Genomic DNA, 20,128 nt, shown 5'->3' with positions numbered 1-20,128 from the left:
AGTCGGACGCTTAACCGACTGCACCACCCAGGCGCCCCAAAAATATAAAAAATATATGTATATAGATATATATATGTCTGTGTGTGTGTATATATATACATATATCTCTCAGAAGAAAAATTAGCAAGACTTAAATAGGCACTTCATAAGATATCCAAATAGCCTACAACTATGTGAAAATGTGCTTAACCTCCTCATGATCAGCAAAATGCAAATTAGAACTATGAGAAATCATTTATACATCATCTATACATTATATACGTTTAAATAGCTAAAATTTAAAACACAGTACCAAACACTCACAAGGATTTGCAGAAAAAGCAACTCTTATACTGCTGGTGGGACAGCAATTTGGTAGAACTATGTGGGAAATTGGCATTATCTACGAAAATTCAACATGTTTACCTTGTAATACAGCAATTCCATTAATAGTTTTATATGCAACAAACTTGTGCCTGCTGCACCAAGAAATACATAGAATTTTCATAGTAGTGCCATTTGTAGTAGCAAAAAAATAGGAAACTCAAATGTCTATGCACAAGAGAATGGATAGACAAAGGAATGCTCAACAGCCACAAAATTAAATGAATTAAAGCTACATACAACATGGGCAACTATCACAAAGATAAAACTGAACAAAAGAGGCCAGATATAAATGAATACACACTGAACGAATTTATTTATATGGCTTTTAAAAATGAGTACAACACAACTAACGTGTTAAAAGTCATAGAAGAGATTCCCTTTGGAGAGGAGAGAGAAGGTAAATGTTGAGAAGGGGCAGGATAGGAGTTTCCGGGCTGTTACCAATCCTCTCTGACTTGGGTGGTAGTTATACACATTTGCTTTGTGACAATTCATCTAGCTTTACATTTATGTTTTGTGCACTTTCCTGAATCCGTTTCTATTTCCATTTTAAGAGCATAAGACAAAAAAAAAGGTGATGAAGCACTGAGAACCCTCACGTACTATGGGTGTGAGTGTCAGCTTGAGAAACCCCATTAACAAACAAGCCACCACTTCCTAGAAAAGCGAACACCATACAAAGTCTACAGCCTTACAAATTCTACACACGGGTTTCTACCTAGGCTAGGAACTCCTTTACATATGCTCCCATGAGAATTATTCAAGAAACCATAAAGACTTTGTAATAGCAAAAACCTGGAAATAACCCAAATGCCCATCAACAGAATGGATACATAAAATGTGACATGTTCATATCATAGTGTATTAGTTACAAAGAAGTACAAATAAAGACCTATGGCTACAGTCATCTGCTTGGAAGAACCTCAAAAACAATGTTGATGGGGAAAGTAAGATGCAAGAATAGAGTAGGATCCCATTTATGTGAAAGTCAAACACAAAGCAATGCATTATTTAGTGATAAATATCAAGTACACTTAACGAAAGCAAAATAAGAGAATGAATACCTCCAAATTCAGAACAGTGCAGAGGAGGGAAGGAGGTGATCTGGGAGGGGTGCACCCGAGATTTCAGGGCATCTGGTGATATTCTAATTCATAAACAGAGTGAGCAGGTCATGGGTGTTTTTTCAACTATTCTATATTTTTTAAGGTTTTTAAATTTATTTTTGAGAGAGAGAGAGAGAGTGAGTGAGTGTGTGCATGAACAGGGGAGGGACAGAGAGAGAGGGACACACAGAATCCAAAGCAGGCCCCAGGCTCTGAGCTGTCAGCACAGAGCCTGATGCAGGGCTCGAACTCACACTGCGAGATCATGACGTGAGCCAAAGATGCTTAACCGACTGAACCACCCAGGAGCACCTCAACTATTCTTTAAATTACACATATATTGTATATAGTCTTATGTGCTATATATTTGCAATGGTGGAAAAAAAAGGAATAATTCCTGTCCTTTTAATAAAATAATTATTGAAAAAAATATCATTCAGTCTAAAAGTACTGCTGAACAAAACAGGATTAGGAACATAACAGATAGGCATGCTGGGCTACCTTTTACTAAACTCTACTGTTCCAAGTGAAATATAATCATTTCTGTTGCAAAGCAATATATGTATTTTGTCACTTAGCACTCATAAAGGAGAAATTCTTATCATTTTATAGATGAGGATTCTGACACTCGAAAAGTAACTAGCTCAAAGTTCCTCAACTAGTAAATGCTGAGGTGAAGTTCACTGCTCAGTGCCTTTGCCACCATCACTGCCAACATGATATGGTCATGCCATCGCACAGCACATCAAAATTAAATGGTTTCTATCAGTTCTTATAAAAACCCTTTTTCAAACTCTACACACTGCATCTTATCAGTGATGAAGCCATCCATCTGAGGTGCCTGATATTCAGACCTGATGAGAGCAGTGAGGTCTCAGTTTTAATCTGGGTCAGAGATCCCCAAACTGAAGCCCATGGGCTAAATCGGGACCACTGCCAGGTTTTGTATAGCCCTTGAGCTAAGATTGGTTTTTCCATTTTTAAATGGTTTAAAACAATCGAACAAAGAATACTTCTTGACCCATGAAAATTATGTAACATTCAAATTTCATTACCATAAACTCTTACTGGAACACAGCCATACCCATCTGTTTGCATACTGTCTATGGATGTGGTCATGCTCCAACAGCAAGACTGAGAACTTGCAACAGAAATCATATGTTCTGGGGGCCGCTGGGTGACTCAGTTGGTTAAGCATCCAACTTTGGCTCAGGTCATGACCTCACAGTTCATGGGTTTGAACCCCGCGTCAGGCTCTGGGCTGACAGTTCAGAGCCTGGGGCCTGCTTCGGATTCTGTGTCTTCTCTCTCTGTCCCTCCCCTGCTCACACTCTGTCTCTTCCTCCCCAAAATAAGTAACCATTAAGAAATCATATGTTCTCCACAGCCTGAAGTGTTTATTAAGCAGCCAAGTATAGAAAAAGTTTGCTGAATTCTGAAGGGTAGGAAGTGAACACAGAAATAGAAAACAACTAAAGCTGATCTCCTTGATTCCATAAAATGAAGGTAAAAATAGTGCCTACACCTTGAAGATGTGGTGTACAGAGTAAGAGGTTGACAGATAAAAAGCCAGCAGACTAATGCCTGGCACAGGGTATGGCCTCCCCTCCCCCTCTGAACAGCATTAGTTCAGCACGTGACTGAAATCAGAATCATGAGGCTGAGGGAAATGTCAGGAAGCATGTCAAGATATTCACACCAAAGCAAAGACCCCTCTTTAAAATAAAAGTCCTCAAGTGGGTATCATTTGCCTTGGGTTTGATTGCAGATCTCCAACAGCTAAGCACTGAAAAGACCTTATCTAAAAAAGTCAGACACAGAGAAAGGCTAACTGCAAATGTTCAGAGTATAAAGATGTACAAAACCATGGAGGAAAGATGGAGACCCCGATGACACTGGAAACTGAGTCTCCCTGACTCACGGAGGAAGAAGCCAGTGAGTGATCAGGTTTTCAGGAAGACACTAAGACCAGTTAAACAAATTTGTTGTGCCTACTCAGATCTCCCTCTGGACATTTGTTTCTGTCAAAAACTCTTTTTGGTAACGGAAAATAATGATTTCTATCCTTTGAATCTTACATCCGAAACTGTTCTGCTAAGATTAATAGTGTCTCTAACGAGACATTTAGATGAAACACCAGTGATTAGGTGAATTCTGTAAGAGCTAACAATTCTCTAAAAATATGCTTTCCTAATAAATTAGGTGAGGTCGAGTAATCGTGTATTTAGCCATCTATCTCCCTTCTACCTACCTGGTATTCTTTTTTTTTCCAAAAGGAACACTCTTATTATCTGTGTATGATAATTAAACGGGGTGTGGGTCTTGCCAGCAAGGATCTGGATTGCTTGGAGCATGGTTGGCAGGAAGGGGCGGACTTGGTTCCACCTGATCCATTCAGGTCTTTGAGATGCAGAATTAAACTCAGCAAAGTAGAATTCTCAAGTGAAGTTAGATTAGGTTTTGCTGTAACTTGGTTGAAAACTTTAGATTTTACTCACCACTGGCTTCAAATGCTTGACAGTGCTCTCAGAACTTACCCTTCAGCAGGGCTTGGGATCTTAGCACCCATTAGACTCCACAGAGAGTTCTCTATGCTTTATAGGATTGCTGTCAACGTTTTGAGCTTCAAGGAGTCTCCTTTGCTTTCTAGAACCATCACTGGCCCTCTGCCCCTCAGAAGGACCTCCCTGTGGTCCTTTCTCTGCTGTTGGCAAGAGCTATGCTGTGCTGGATGAATGTCTGGAGTGTCTTGCAAGAGTTTCACTCACCTACCTCTCTGATCCTGTCCAACTTCTTCCCTCTTCGCTTGGTGAAGGTCTAGGGCCAAATGGTGGTGGGAAAGTGCAACTCACTCTGTAGCTGGAGTCTTTGTGGTCTCAATCCGTTAAGTCAGCCCACTCATGGCCATCAAAGGCTCATTAAGGATTTGGCTAGCTCCCCTTGACCCCACCTAAGGCATATTCCTCCCTCTCCTCCTCCTCCTCCTCCCATATCATCAGAAGTGAAAGCAAGTGCAGGTCTCTACTGTCCTAGGAAAGACATTCTGGATTTTAGTATTTAGGTTTCTTTTCTCTCAGATTGGTTTCAAAAATAGTATTCTGTAGTCTACGTAGCTTGTGGTGTTAACTTGGTGTTAGGGGAAATCAATGTCTCATGCTTTTCTATGTCCTAACTAGGAGTGAGAGTCCCCATTTTGTCATTTCTATTTGTTTACTTAGAGAGGAACATGATCTCTTGCAAACTCCTTGGGGACCACTGGGAACCATTCTTATGAGAGCATTAGACAGAACACTACTCATTTGGGTAACTGCCATGCTATGAGGGAGACGGTGGTAATGCCCGGGGGCCTGGCAAGGGCAAAGCTTCCAGAAGAGCAGCCTCTTAGGAAGATGTGCAGGAAAACTCAGGTTTTAGGTCAAGGTCTATTGCTTCTTATCTGTATAAATTAATTTTCAGGCATCCGTTTCCTTATTGGTACAAGAAGATAGTCTCAAACTCAACCAACAGAGGGAGAAGGTGAATGAGCCAAGCAGGGATGGTGGCGATTTGGAGAGCAAATGAGTCTCCTACAGAGAACTGATGCTGAGCTCTGGCCAAGCACTGCTGCATAGGAGAAGGTCTGGCCTTACCAAATCTCCCAGGCACAAGTAAAGCTGGGGCTTTATGGCAACTGATGCCATTTTGAAAAATGTATTTGGCCCAAACACCATACATCTGAGTCACAGCATAATTCAACAACTGTCATTTTATAACCCCTGCTTTGGACTCCAAGAGTCCCACAAGTGCAATAACTGAGTGTCAAGTTTTTGGCTTTTGGTTAGTGACTTCTTGATATTCAAAGGCTCTAGGTGGTAGTTGTAGCTGTGTATGACCAATAAAAATAAGGAAACAAGTTAATTGTTACTTTGTGAATATTGTTTTTTAGATAAAATCTTTCAAAACATGAGGGCATGGGAGAGTATAGATGATGAAGGGGATCCCAGCTTGGTGGTGAAGCAGTTGAGGATCAGTGGGCTAGGTCATCCAACACGACCACAGTTTCTGACACAGAGTTGCCTTTTAATAAGTATTTGTTGCATCAATAGATGAACAAATAGATGTATGGATGAATCATGAACGGGTGCATGGGTGGACGGACAGATAGATGGATGCATGTCTGAGTCATGAATGGGTACGTGGATGGATAGACAGATAGATGCATGAATGAATCATGGATGAGTATGTGGATGGACAGAGGGACCACTGGATGGATACACTGTTATAAGCTCATCTAAAGTTCAAAAAGTCTTTGACTATGTCTAATTTTTTTTACATTTATTTATTTTTGAGAGACAGAGACAGAGCACAAGTGGGGGAGAGGCAGAGAGAGAGGGAGACACAAAATCTGAAGCAGGCTCCAAACTCTGAGCTGTCAGCACAAAGCCCAACACGGGGCTTGAACTCACAAAGCGTGAGATCATGACCTGAGGCGAAGTTGGACGCTTAACCAACGGAGCCACCCAGGCGGCCCTGACTATGCATAATTTACATGTCACATGTTGGGGGGGATCAAAGAATGTATTAAGTCATGGCTGATTCAAGCTGTCAATACCATCCTTCTCCCCTTCTTCAAAGCCATGTTGCACTTTGATGACTTTGCTCTTTCTCCTTTCAAGTCACTGTAGCTAGATTTTACCTGTATAAAAATGCTGGTGGCTTGGGTGCATACATGACACACACATGATTTGCCGATGGCCCAACCCTCCCTAGAAATGTCCCTGACTCTAAGCCACATACTACAAGGATTCAGTTTTTACAGGAGGAGCACTTGATGCCAAGTAATTCCCTCTTCCAATTCCTATGCCAAATAACTACAGAGAATGGAAATGGATTTGATGATCTTTCAGAGAGAGAGAAAGAGATTCTAGGGCTTTAAAATGAGAGACTTGAGAAAAGAAAGGGCACAGGAAGGAGGTAGTAGAGATGATTAAAAGCACATCTTAAGAAAGATTAGAAGTTGTACAGTAATCTGATCTTTCCCATTTTCCTTTTATACAATAAACGCTCTTCCCCAAGCTGCACAAAAAACATTTCCTGAGGGGTCTCTTGTAATCTCTTCATCAGAAGCACAGGTAGAGGGTATTTATCATTGCAGATCACTTATTTCTAGAAGACTAGACATTTTTGACACTATAAATCCTTGCCAGGAAGCACATGATTTACAGAGAATGTGAATTTTGAAAAATAAAAAGGTAATGACTCTGTATGAAATATACTCAGTGTCATTATTGCTTCCAGGACAAGCCTCACTGCATCAGATCATTATGGTGGTAGCTAATTGGATGATTTTTCTGCTTTTTAAGGACAGGGAATATACTTCATCAAAACCACTTCACCACCAAGTGAGACTTTTGAATATTTGAAAGCTGATGACCTGTGCCTGAAGCTAATCCAAATGTCTTTGCCTCTAATGAGAAATCTGATAAACTGGTATTGAGAGAACCAGCTGAGTAGAAAGTGTAGGAAAACCTCCAGAGAAGCCTCTCAGGGTTCCTGATAGTAAAAATCAATCATATTCTTGATCATCAACCCTCAGGACTAATGGAATGGGTATTCCATTCCCTTCTAACCCACATGGCCATGATTAAAGCTGTGGAAAACAGTAACAAAGACAGGCAAAAAAATAACAGAATTGTCACACCCCTAGGGATTGTGGCAACAGCTCCTTCCGGCCACCAGAGGGCTCTGGAAGGAAGAATAACCTATTGCTAAGCAGCCCCAATGCTAGGACCTCATTTCTGCGTACCACACTCAAATGAAATCTGTAAATCATAAGAGATTCTTTCTTACACGTAGTTTTAAAAAATACTGATCTTTTGTCTTAGAATTATCTACAGAGGCAGGACAGTGAAGCAGAAATTGATTTTCCAGACCTGCTCTACCATGTGTTCAGAGCAGGAGTCCCCAAACTAGCACCCATGGGTCAAATCTGGCCCACCATCTGTTTCGTCAATCAAGTTTTATCGAATCATCACCCACTAATTTATGTGTTGTTTAGGTCTTCTTTTTGCTCTACAAAATCATAGCTAAGTGGCTGTAATAGAGATCCCACGTGACCCAGAAAGCCAAAAAATTTATCTATCCGTGATCAAGAAGAATCATTCAGCCTCAGTGAGTTTTAGCCCTAATCTGTATTCAATAATATGAATCGCATATCCCTACATCCTCTAGTTTACAAGTTAGTAGGTGGCCCAATGATGCCTGTATAAAAATCTCTCTGAATAAAACACTCTTCACTGCACACCTATCAGAATGACCAAAATCAAGAATGCTGAAAACACCAAATGCTGGTGAGGAGGGTAAGTGGAGCAACAGAAACTCTCATTCATTGCTGGTAGGAATGCAGCCACTTTGGAAGATTGGTGATTTCTTTCAAAACTAAACATACTCTCACCATACAATCCTGCAATTGCATTCCTTTGTATTTACCAGAGGGGTTGGAAATTTATGTCCACACAAAAAGCCTGCACATGACTGTTTATGGCAGCCTTATTCATAATTGCCAAAGCTTGGAAGCATCCACGATGTCCTTCAGTAGGCAAGAGGATAAATTGTGGAACACACAGACAATAGAATATCATTCAGCAAGAAATGAGCTATGGGTGAAAACACATGGAGGGACTTTAAATGCATATTGCTAAGTGAAAGAAGATAATCTGAAAAGGCCACACACTGTATGATTCCAACGACATGATATTCTGGCAAAGCCAAAACTATGGAGACAGTAAAAAGATCACTGTCTGCCGGTGGCTGTGGCAGAGGGAGAGGTGAACAGGCAGAGCGCAGAGAATTTCCAGGGCAGTGGAACCATTCTGCATGATACTATAATGGTGGATACATGTCATTATACTATTGTCCATGAAATGTACAACACCAAGAGTGAACCCCAAGGCAAACTACAGATTGTAGGTGATGTGTCATGGTAGGTTTATCAATTGCAACAAAGACAACACTGGTAGGGATATTGATAACGGGAGAAGCTATGCAGGGAGAATAGGGGATACTCTGTACCTTCCACTCAATTTTGCTGTGAACCTAAAAAAATAGAGTTTTTTTAATTAAGTAAAAGTTTAAAAAATCCAGGGGCGTCTGGGTGGCTCAGTTGGTTAAGCGTCTGACTTCAGCTCAGGTCATGATCTCACAGTCTGTGAGTTCGAGCCCCGCGTCAGGCTCTGGGCTGACAGCTCGGAGCCTGGAGCCCGCTTCAGATTCTGTGCCTCCCTCTCTCTCTGCCCCTCCCCTGCTCATGCTCTGTCTCTCTCTGTCTCAAAATTAAATAAAAACATTAAAAAAATCCCATTAGGTAATGAGATTATAAAAGCCACTAAGAGTTGTTTGCCAGTTATTTCCAGTTTGCACCTTTCTTGCCATTAGGTAGGACCATGTGACTAGTTATGGCCACAAGCTGAAGGAAGACCTTCCAGAACTCTCTTTTCCCTTTGGCTCAACAACTGGCAAATTCAAACCTGTGAGTACCTTGAGTGACAATGGTGAGCACAGATCCCCTAGCTGACATCTGATGGACACTTAGCAGAACAATGAGCCTCGCTCATTCTAAACACAGAGCTTTTGGAGTTGTTCCCTGATCAAAACCTAGTTTATTGTGACCGATATAGAGATGATCAATAACCATGTTGGTAGATTTGCAAAACTGTGACTTCTCCCTACCTACCCTCCTGTTCAGATGGCACATTTAAGGAAGCAAAGTTGACCCAGCCATAAATTTCAATCTTCACTCACAAATCTCTTAACATCTAAAAGGAATCTAAGTTGATAACAATTCTTACTACACCCTTGGTCTTCTATTTTCAAGCACCTCAAAATTCCAAGGAGACTCTCTCACTTTCTTCTCCCTAAAAAACTCTTATTCATGGTGGTCTATCATGCCATCTTGGTTCCAACTTAAGGCAGTGTGTAGACTCCCAGAGACAGTGGTTTTCTTTTTCCTCCCTGGTTATTTTTTTCCTAAGAATCATATTTGTGTCCCTTCCCCAGAGGGCACATAAGAAGGATTCCAATCATGTAAAAAGGCAGAAGATTGTGAACCCCCACAGGTGAATATTTATCTCACTGTAAATCATCATCACTATTTCTGCTGAACTTTGTGTCCCCCCTGCCATGTCTTTTGTTTTCTTTCTCCACTGGTTCAGAAGCCATGTAGGAAGCAGGAGGTTAGTTTGGGGGTCCCTCAGACCCCCCAAAATGCCAGCTGAATCCTCTCAGGAAGTTTCTGTAATAATAGTTCAGTGATCACACAGTATCCCTTTGCTGAGTTGGGAGGGTCACAGGTGCTGTGATAACCTTGGAGAGTAAGATGTTAACACTCTGGTACAGCCTTGTATGGTTGTCTTCCCTCTACAACTCCTTCCTGACACTGTTGGGTTTGCAAAGTGATCCAACCAAACGTCCAATTTCCCACACCAGAAAATCAACACTTTCAAAACCTGTGCTCACTGACTCCCCAAAATAACCTGTCTCTATGGCAGCCTTCCAACCAATTCTAGAAAGTCTCTCTCCCTCTGCACTGTCAGCTCATTCTGCTCTTATCTTCCCATCCAAACCTATAATCTCTCTCTGCTGTACTGATGCAGAAGGAAATGCACAACTACTTGAGGATGAGCAAAAATTCATAGGAATTCAAAATCACCCTCTAAACCTCTCCATGCAATGTCACATTACTTCTGGCTATTTCATCCTTCAACATACAACTTTCACTTCTTCACAAGGGCTTTCTGGATGTTACAAATGTGTAGTGCTTCCGAGTAGCAGCTTTGATCAAGCCATGGCATTTGCTTCCAAGATGTATAGATCATGGCTAATTGATGACCCCCTCTTTTCTCCTGGTGCATGAGGACTACTTTCAGGGTTATCAACAAAGTCAGGTGCTGGTACAAAGTCCAGTCTACAGCTTTCTGATTATAAAAACCAACCTGGCATCTTCTCTGATTCACTCATTTACTCACGAAATCCAGGAGGTCACCAAGTCTTGAGGTATGGTTGCTCAAAACTCTATCCTTTCAATTTTCTCTACTCCTATTCTTTTTCAGGTCCGTAGCGTCTCTTGTCTGGCGAGCAGAAATAACTGGTCCTCCTGCTCACAGTCGCCATCCTCTGGCACCACTGCCATGGTGATCACTGTGGAACACCAACAGCTTATCTGATTGGCTTATGACTGCTCGGCACAGTGGATAAGAGCATGGGTGTTGGTGTCAAGAGCAAGGTTCAAGTCCTGACTTCACTGCTAACCGGGCAAGTCCTTTATCCACTCAGTGTTGTGCTATTTTCACCTCAGACTGGGAACAATAGCACCTCCCCTGTAGAGCTTAGGAGGGCTGGGAGGACACACCTAAGACTCTTCACACAGTGTTTTGGCATCTAGTGATGCTCAATAAATGTTTACTAATATCTTATGTTCTGGGCACTTGAGCTCCCATAAATTCCAGTCACAGCAGACCTTTTGATTCCCATCTCCCACCAATCCACACAGTGGATGTGACTCCTTCGCCCAGAGGTTCTCGCCCTGTGCTGCCCAGACACTGCTGGTCCACAAACTCCTCAGCTAGAACATCGGAACTTTATTTTTACTCTAGCATTCACGTCCCCACAACGTAAAAAGAGTAGTCAGTGTCTTATATTTTCAATAAAGCTTTTCATTAGGAGACAATACTCCTAATTACACAGAGATGGCATGTTGCTTTCTGAAATCGATACACTTCTGGGGTGCCTGGGTGGCTCAGTCAGTTGAGCGTCCGACTTCAGCTCAGGTCATGATCTCACAGCTCCATGAGTTCGAGCCCCGCGTTGGGCTCTGTGCTGACAGCTCAGAGCCTGGAGCCTGCTTCGGATTCTGGGTCTCCCTCTCTCTCTGCCTCTCCCCCACTTGTGCTCTGTCTCTGTCTCTCTCAAAAATTAAAAAAAAATAAAATTGAAGTCAGTACAATTTTTTGATGTCTAATCATCTTTATCTGTTAAGAACAAAGGTCATCTTTCAAAGCTGAAATACTGAAATACGCTGCCACCTTTAATGCCCACACATATACTCTCCTGAGACTCTCCAGAAGGGGGAGTGCTTGCGTAAAGTAGAATTTGAGCACTCCCGCCACAAGGGGACGGTTACTTGTTCCGGAATTCATAATCCGGTGACACTGTTTCTTTTTTATATATAATTACCGAAGGTCCAGAAGATGGAGGCGTCTCCGTTCTTGCAGGTCTTTGTCCATACTTGTCATAGAAAAGCCCATGATTATTATCAGAGTGAATTTTTCTGTGACTTGCACAGATCGAAATCCTAGTTACAGACTAGAGCACCTGAGTTACTTGATTCCAAGTTGGCAAGGATTCCTCCCCATGCTCATGTCATACCTGGTAGCCTATGCAGAGCAGAAGCATCCCAAGGATTAAGAGCACAGACTCTGGAGCCAGGCTACCTGGATTCAGATCTGGACTCTGCCACTTGCTAGCTTGGGTAAGATGCTTAATCTCTCTGTGCCTCAGTTCCCTCATGTGTAAAATGGAAACTATCATGGTACTTATCTGCTAAGTCACTGTCAAGGCTAAGTGAGTCACTATGTACAAGTACTCAGAATGTTGCCTGATACACAGTGAGTCCTGTGTGCGATTCCACTACTCCCATCGTCACTGCTCTGTAGTTCGCAATCGCAATCAACCTGGAGCACCACAGACAAGGAACTCTTGTCAGACACTGAATCTGTCATCTTGAAAGAAAATCTCATCGACAGATTTTACCCTATCTGGAAGTCAAAGCTTCCAGCAACGGACACAGGAGAGGACAAGGCAATGCAAATTCAAAACAGAAAAAAGATCACTCACGTATGTACCCTAGATTTCACTTACAGAAACGCAGCGTGGTTAAAACCCATTGGAAAACAGAGGGCTCTAATAACTGCTGATGGCTCATAAACAGCTACCCAGGGGACCCCATGCTATTGAGATGGTTATTGATGGAGATCTTGACAGTGCCCAGAAAGATCCCTCTGCCGCCAGAAACGGTCCAGCCATACATCACCAATATTCTTATTTCACAGTACAATTTCCACATTCCCTGCAATGAGAATACTTTCTCACCTCTATCATTCTTCCAAATGTTTACCCCTATTACCTGAGTTCGTTTTTATGGATTTCCACTATTTTTCTTTCCAGCTTCTGTGACTGCTTGGGGAAAATCTCAAACTCACTGATGTAATTTTCGGGATGCTCGTCAGGATCGTAATCACCGAGCTCAGCTGTAATCAGTAAAAAATAAAGAGAGAGAAAGATTTAAAACAACAGGGTAGGGTACTTGTGAGATAGCTCCTGCCACCCAAACGAAGAGCTGGGAAGAGCTCACCCAACAAAATGTGTTTGTATCCATGGGAAGACCACAGCCTGCATGTCTAGAAGCCCATGTTCTAGCTCAGATCTAGCTGTAGGAGCTTGGACACTTGCCAACCTCTCCAGGTCTCATTTTCTTCATCTATATAATAAAGGAATTTAAATAGTTGTTTTTTTTTTTTCCAATGGGGAGCTACTGGCATTTTGGGAGCTAAACAATTCTTTATCGTTTCAGACCTTCCAAGGCAGATAGGACATTTGTCACCCCTACCCTTCAGGTACCAAGTGTTAGTGGTATACCTAGTCACTGCGATCACCACAGATGCCCCCAGGATTTCCAAATGTCACCCAGGATAGTAGTTGGAAACCACTGGATGTCCCTCAAGATTCCTTTCATAGCTAATTCTCTGAGTCTAGGAATTCTCTGGCTGGAGCTGCCCTGCTCTGAGATTTGTGCAAGTGTGGGGCATCCAATAATAATAATAATTAAAAAATCACAACACGAAGGCACCTAAGAAGACTGCACTTAAAAATAAATGGAATGCTCTTCAGATTAAAGAGTATAAATCTAAGCATGGGCAAGTGTACCAGATGAAGGTTGTTGTTGGATTCTAATATAGAGCACCCCCAGAAGGTCTTTAAGGGAAAAAAGAAATACTGGCATATCTCTGAGCTCCTAGAGGCTCTAGGAAAGGATGGACCTGGGGCGCCTGGGTGGCTCAGACAGTTAGGCAGCCGACTTAGGCTCAGGTCATGATCTCGTGGTCTGTGAGTTCGAGCCCCGTGTCGGGCTCTGTGCTGACAGCTCAGCACAGAAAGTTTCAGATTCTGTGTCTCCCTCTCTCTGACCCTCCCCGTTCATGCTCTGCCTCTGCCTGTCTCAAAAATAAATAAAAACGTTAAAAAAAAATTTTAAAAAGGATGGACCTAGGATGTGCATCAATCATAGCCTGGAGCAGCAAAGGTGATGCTCTGGCAAAGGGGATGCTTTTTATGGATTGCACAAGCTTGCTAAGAAGAATGAGCCAAAAGGGGCAAGTGTCTCAGGCAGAAATGGCCCACAAAAGATTAAAAGATGGTGGGAAAATTGTATTAGAAGAACTTGATTACCAACACGACTTTGTAGCAGATAGGAATCAATATGCCTTGAGCACATCTGCAACATCACATCCAACTCTGTAATTTGTATCTACTGTCCCTTCATTGTTGAATCATCTAATGACTACAGAAGGACAAAACTGGGAGGAAAGCAAAGCTCTTTAAAGCTTCTTAATAGAATTCAAATTACAGAGTTGTTAAAACTACTTCAAATGTATATCCTACAGGGGAAGGACTTTTAAAATAAGATCCAAAACACCATCAACCATAAGAGGGAAATCGATTAATTGGATTGTGGTAGGGTCCCCTCCCTAAAAAACAAACAAAAAAAACCCTCAAGGCAACCTGGTTTTACCTGTAGGTGACAACATCCCTCAAGACCTTGTAACATTAGACCACTTAATCAGACTGCCTGTTTGAGTGTTACCATATATGGGAGACAAAGAAGTAAAAAATATATAAAAAAAACAACGCCATGTGGCCTTCGGGGCTCTGTTCTTTGGGTATGAACCCAACTATGCAGTGCCGGCATGCATAAAGTTGCTTTCTGGAAAGAAAAGCCTGGGTGTCATGAGTCTATGCCAGAAACCTGCTACAAGATCATATTAAAATCAAAATACTTCTGTTCATCACAGGTAGTCCTAGACAAAATAATAGATAGATGACAAGTTGAAAGAATATATTTGCAAAATCCAAAACCGACAAGGACTGATATCCAGAATAAAGAAGAAATTCCTACCAATCAATAAGAAAATGGGCAGGAAGACCAGTAGGAAAATGATCAAGTGACAGAAGGGGAAAGCCAAAGGATGAGTACAGAGAGAGAGGTTCAAACTCATGAGTAATCAGAACTATGGAGACCAAAACAAGACATCACTTTACACCTACAAGATGGGCAAAAAGTGTAGGAAGTCGGATGATTCCATGTGTCGGCAGACATTATGAGGTAATGGAAACACTGGTACACCTTCTGGAGGATCCTTGAGGCATGTAGCTCTTCTAAAGAGTAAGATGGGAATGTTTAATCGAATATTATCACCCACTAATCCCACTTCTGGGCATATATTCTAGAAAAATTCTTGAGTACAGGAAAGGTTTCAAAGGCAACTTGGATATTCGTTGTTGGTAGGAGCAATAAATAAAACACAAGCAACGTCCCCTAATGGATACTCTGTTACAATTAAAAGCAACAAAAGAGAGGGATACCCAGCAACCTGAATAGATCCCCCAAACAGTGTGTTGAGCGTAAAAGGATTAAAATGAGTTTTACAGCCCCATCTAATTTACAAAAGTTAAGAGGGTATACACACAACACGATGTAATCATTTATAAGGATGTATGCAAAGTCAAAGATCTATATGAACCCAGTTGTTGCCTTTAGGAATGGAAATGGAGAATAATGAAAAGGGAAAATCAATCAACTGGTGGACCCAAAGGGACCAGTGAAGAGAATGAGGCATCAATTGATGATTAACTCAACCTAAGTTACACATATAATACACCTATACCTACACCTACACATACATATCACCCAGTGAGTCAGCTATGGACTTAAAAATTTAGCAGATGGTATAACCCCCAGTGTCTCCATTTTTCATAGGGAATGAACCCTCAATACAAAACTGGGTTGCGCTGGATGCAAATGTCAGCTTACGTGGTGGTTGGTGAGGGAAGGCATTGTTTGGCAGGGAGTGGGGGAAGGGTCTCTTTCCAGGAAAACTTGTGAGATGAAATGGACTTGCTACTGCTAAACATCGCAAATAAGTTGGAAAACGCCAGAAAACTAAAAGAAGAACTGCCTTGGAACCTGCACTCCTTTGCTAACAAGGCAAATGTCAGTGCCTCCCGCATCACATGCCCTGCTTTCTTGTCCCTTAAAGAGTGTCTTTAACTCGGACTTCACGTGAAGCAAAAGGCGGTTCATAAATGATTCAGGACTTGTAAGTATCCAGACTTTGTTTTCCATACCAAGAGGAGTTGGGTAAGCGAGGGTAAAGTTGTGACAAAGGCACATCGGATGCCTTGCAATTTGAAGCAGGCCCTAGTGCATGTCTAAGGGAATTTAACTGTCAGAAAAATCCAAAGAGTTGAAGCAGAAGGATGAGTGCAATTGGGTGATGTTAGTAAGTCTAAAGGGCAAGCCAGGTAATGCGTCCGCCCCCGCCCCCACTTTGGAGAGGACTCATTCCAAAAGAACAAGAGATACAGGATGTTACAGCTCCAGGGTCAACTCTGTCAGGAGCCTTCCCTGACCACCCTCCTGAGGTCATAGCAGGGACCTGGGTGTTCCTCTGTTGAGCCATTAACACATCACACTGCCATTTACCAGTCTGTCCCCCCTACTGCTCCCTCCTAATCAGGGACTTTGTACAGCAGTGCCTGCACCTAGCAGCTGCTCGGTAAACGTTCAGAGAACACGCAAACAAATAAACGAATGAAGTAGGGAACCAACTGCTCTTTCTCAAATATAGAAATAAAGGCTACATCGGTGCAATTTAGGCAAGTGCCCTGGTTCACTCAGGACATCAGTACTGGAGAATGTCCTGTGTGCCAGACACAGGGATACTACAGTGAAAACTGCACCCCGAGTCCTGCTTCCATGGAACTTAGATTCTACATAGAGGGAAGGCCTAAGAAGTTCCAAAAACAGCACAATAACATGATTCCAGATATGTGTGCTTAGAAGACAACAAAGAAGGGGTATGAGACAGAATGATGCGCGGGAGAGAGGCTGCTTTAGTAGTCCAGGAAGACTTCTCAGAGGAGGTAATATCTGAACTGAGTTCGAATTCAGTTCTGAAACTCTAGAATACACCAGGCACAGGCGACCAGAAAGAAATCCCACCATGTTGCTGTTCTGCAGAAGGAACAGGAAAGATACTATTTTTACCAAGAAAAGATATAAATAGATCCCTAGAGTTTTTGTGTATTTGTCTTGCAGTTTGTATTACGAAAGCAAATGCATTGCACATCTTGAATATGCTTGCTCACTGTGTTCAGTACGTACAACCAGCAACACTCTGGGTGCTGCCTGGTTTTCATATACCAAGAATATTGCGAAGCTTCAAACACGCTCCTTCAGACAGCGTTAGCAAGTAAGAAGTCAACGTACCGCCACATGGCCTCTCGCTTTCTAGTCATTTCCTCCACGTTCCCTCTCTCTCTCTAAGCATAAGCAGGTCTAGAACTTTATCAGCATTTGTAAGGATCTATAGAGCTGCAGAAATATCACCCCAAGCATAAGAGAAGTTCATGAATCCAGCTTTTACTGGGCTTGCTACAAATGGCCCACTGCTGTATCGTAGAGCAGAAGGGTCGTTTCGAGGTCTGCCAGTCCATTTCTAGCTCTATTTCTCCACAGCATCTGTGCATGTGGTCAGGGGTAATAGCACCGAGGGCCCTGACTGTCTGGAGGGAGACTTAGTGGCTTTATTTCAAACACAAAATAGGATGGCGGGTTTCCCGTTACAGATCCATATTGAGCTTGTCCTTGGAGACTTGACCATGATTCACTAATGCCTAAATGTGTTCTGAAATGCTCATGTGCTGGTCTGTTGCTTGGATTAGTATTGATCTGCTTTTCCCTTACAGAGGACGGTGGACCCTAACCAGGAATTTGCAGTCTCACCGGAAAGGAGGAGGCCTATGGGTTCTCACATCCCTTAGCTCTGCTGTAAGAGAGGTGGTTTGGGGAAACACATACTCCACCTTGGGACAGATGGAAGGACTATGTCCCATCACCCTATCACTGTAGTTCTGACTTCAAACTTGAATATCTCCACGGGTTTGAACACCTCTGCCAAACGCTCTGTGCAGCACCAGGTGGACCCCAGGGAAAGGAGAAAACAACACAGACAACACTCTTCAGAATTCTCAGGAAGCTCCCCTCCCCACCCCGGAAACAGGGCCCAAGGAACCATTTCACAGCACAGAGCACCCCACAGGGACTGTAGTGGGCGACAGTGAAACCCCAAGGGAACGATGGGTCTCTCTCTTAAGCTCTGAGTGAAGCTTGGAATTATAATAGGCAGACGTCTGTCATGATCTGCTTAGGACCCATCATAAGCTCCTTTGTTACCCTAGACCCTTTATAAACAGGACATGCTCACTTGACAACTGCCCCTCTCTTCCCCTGCCCCCTCCCTCCTCCTCCCCTTCTCTCATCAACATGCCATTAGCATCCACACAGCAAATGGCTGCATCACCTGGGTCCCTCCAAACAGGACTTGCTGCTGCCAGCTGCCCCCCACTGGCCCAGGGGAACAGAGCACCTGAGTCATCCTTTGCTTGGGTCCTAGAACCACCCCCACGGGCCATGCGCCACCTTGGGCCCAGAAGACGGCCTTCCAGGTGGTTTTCCTTATAGGCAGAAACATCCAGAAGCCAACCCTGGGTCATATGCCTTTAGAGTTTCCCGCTGCCCCATCCTCTGGGGGCATCCTCTGAAAGGAAGCCTTGGGAAATCTTCACACAGGCGTGAAACGCCACCCCATGTAATATATGCTTAAAGAGCTGAAATAATTTGTCTGTGGTGAAATAGCCAGCAGATGGGAAGGGAGGCTGAACCCGAGTCTGACAGACTGTGGGCCTGGTGCTTTCCTCATGATGCTACCTGAGCCTGGAGCTGCTTCAGATTCTGTGTCTCCCTCTCTCTCTGTCCTTCCCCCACTTGCATTCCATCTCTCTCTCAAAAATAAACAAACATGAAAAAAGATGTAATACAATTTAAAAAAAAAAGACCTGACATCAACAGTCAGATGCTTAACCCACTGAGCCACCCAGGCACCCCTCTAAGTGTAATTTTATAATTTATATACAAATATATTTTTAATTATTTTTAAAAGTATTTTTAAACAATAAATATAATAAATTTAAAACCTAAACATAATTTATTTATATATATATATATATATATATATATGTATAATTTTTTTTTTTTTGGAATTTCATTTCAAATGTCTGAAATGACCCCTATTTGACACCTACCTCCCTGGACAAACTTTTCCTCCTCGTGACACCCATTAGGCACCACACCTGGTGGTCAGAACTCAGAGCATAGAGCCCCCGGCCTCCCTTCGGAGCGGGTGGGCAGCTACAGCCACACTTACCTTGAATGATACAGGCACCCAGGTAGGCAGCATCTGAAAAGGAGCAGAGCAGTCGACCGTGGAAAATATCTCTTTTAATTTGCAGGTACAGAAGATACCTGCAATACAAAACGAGAAGGAGTCACCCTGTGTTTGGGCTGAGGCCTGGAAGAAGCAGAAGGATCGTTCATGCTCTGTCCAGCTGGACCGGCAGGGCCCGACCCAGCCCCGTGGAGTGGCTGAGCCACACCAGGCCCCTGGGAGGACAAGCAGGGCAAACTGAGGGGCCCTCTGGATTGAGGAAATCTGAAGTGACTGTGGCAGCTTCCAAAACTGGGTGGCTGGCCCCTTTTATTATTTTTTTTTTTAATTTTTTTTTCAACGTTTTATTTTATTTTTGGGACAGAGAGAGACAGAGCATGAACGGGGGAGGGGCAGAGAGAGAGGGAGACACAGAATCGGAAACAGGCTCCAGGCTCCGAGCCATCAGCCCAGAGCCTGACGCGGGGCTCGAACTCACGGACCGCGAGATCGTGACCTGGCTGGCCCCTTTTAAAGAGACATGAGCCAGGCGCCTGGGTGGCTCAGTCAGTTAAGAGTTTGACTCTTGGTTTCGGTGCAGGTCATGATCTCACGGTTTGTGAGTTTGAGCCCCACATCGGGCTCTGCGCTGACCCTGCGAAGCCTGCTTGGGATTCTCTCTCTCCCCCTCTGTCTCTCTCTCTCAAATAAACAAACAAAAATTAAATTAAAAGAAAAAAAAAACAAAAAACAAAGACACGGGAACAGAAGAAAGCCACAGGGCCCAGCAGCCACGGTCCCTGGAAGGACGGGGGACATCCATCCCACCTCAGGTCCACGTTGCCCACGCTCCCTGTGAAACAGAGAGTCAGGAAATGGACTCAGTCAGTATCCAGAGATTAGTCTCAGGGGCAGACAGACTCACATTAATCAATCTCAAAAGGACTTGGTTAGGAGGCCAGAAAGCCAATTAATTCACAACGAGAGCCGTCATCTGCTCAGTGCCCCGTCCCCCTCTCCAGGGACGGGAAACTCAGGTGCCCACAAGAGCCAGGCAACCCGATAATGAGTGAAACAGGC

General features: G+C 43.2%; 1 protein-coding gene across 2 annotated transcripts in view; it reads right to left on the bottom strand.

Annotated features, from left to right (window-relative positions):
* FRMD3 (FERM domain containing 3) overlaps window positions 1–20,128 on the bottom strand; it is a 306,916-nt gene that overhangs the window by 94,588 nt on the left and 192,200 nt on the right. For both annotated transcript variants that reach the window (XM_040450325.1, XM_040450324.1), the window contains exons 5-6: window positions 19,049–19,146; window positions 12,631–12,754 (exon numbers count right to left, since the gene is read on the bottom strand). In XM_040450325.1, the coding sequence (XP_040306259.1) occupies window positions 12,631–12,754; window positions 19,049–19,146 (222 nt within the window). The remainder of the gene's footprint in view (window positions 1–12,630; window positions 12,755–19,048; window positions 19,147–20,128) is intronic.

The sequence above is a fragment of the Herpailurus yagouaroundi genome, unplaced genomic scaffold, assembly GCF_014898765.1.
Source record: "Herpailurus yagouaroundi ecotype Mexico unplaced genomic scaffold, PumYag 201, whole genome shotgun sequence".
Lineage (NCBI taxonomy): Eukaryota > Metazoa > Chordata > Mammalia > Carnivora > Felidae > Herpailurus > Herpailurus yagouaroundi.
Note: the sequence above shows the minus strand (reverse complement) of the source record. Positions and strands in the feature narration are given on the sequence as shown.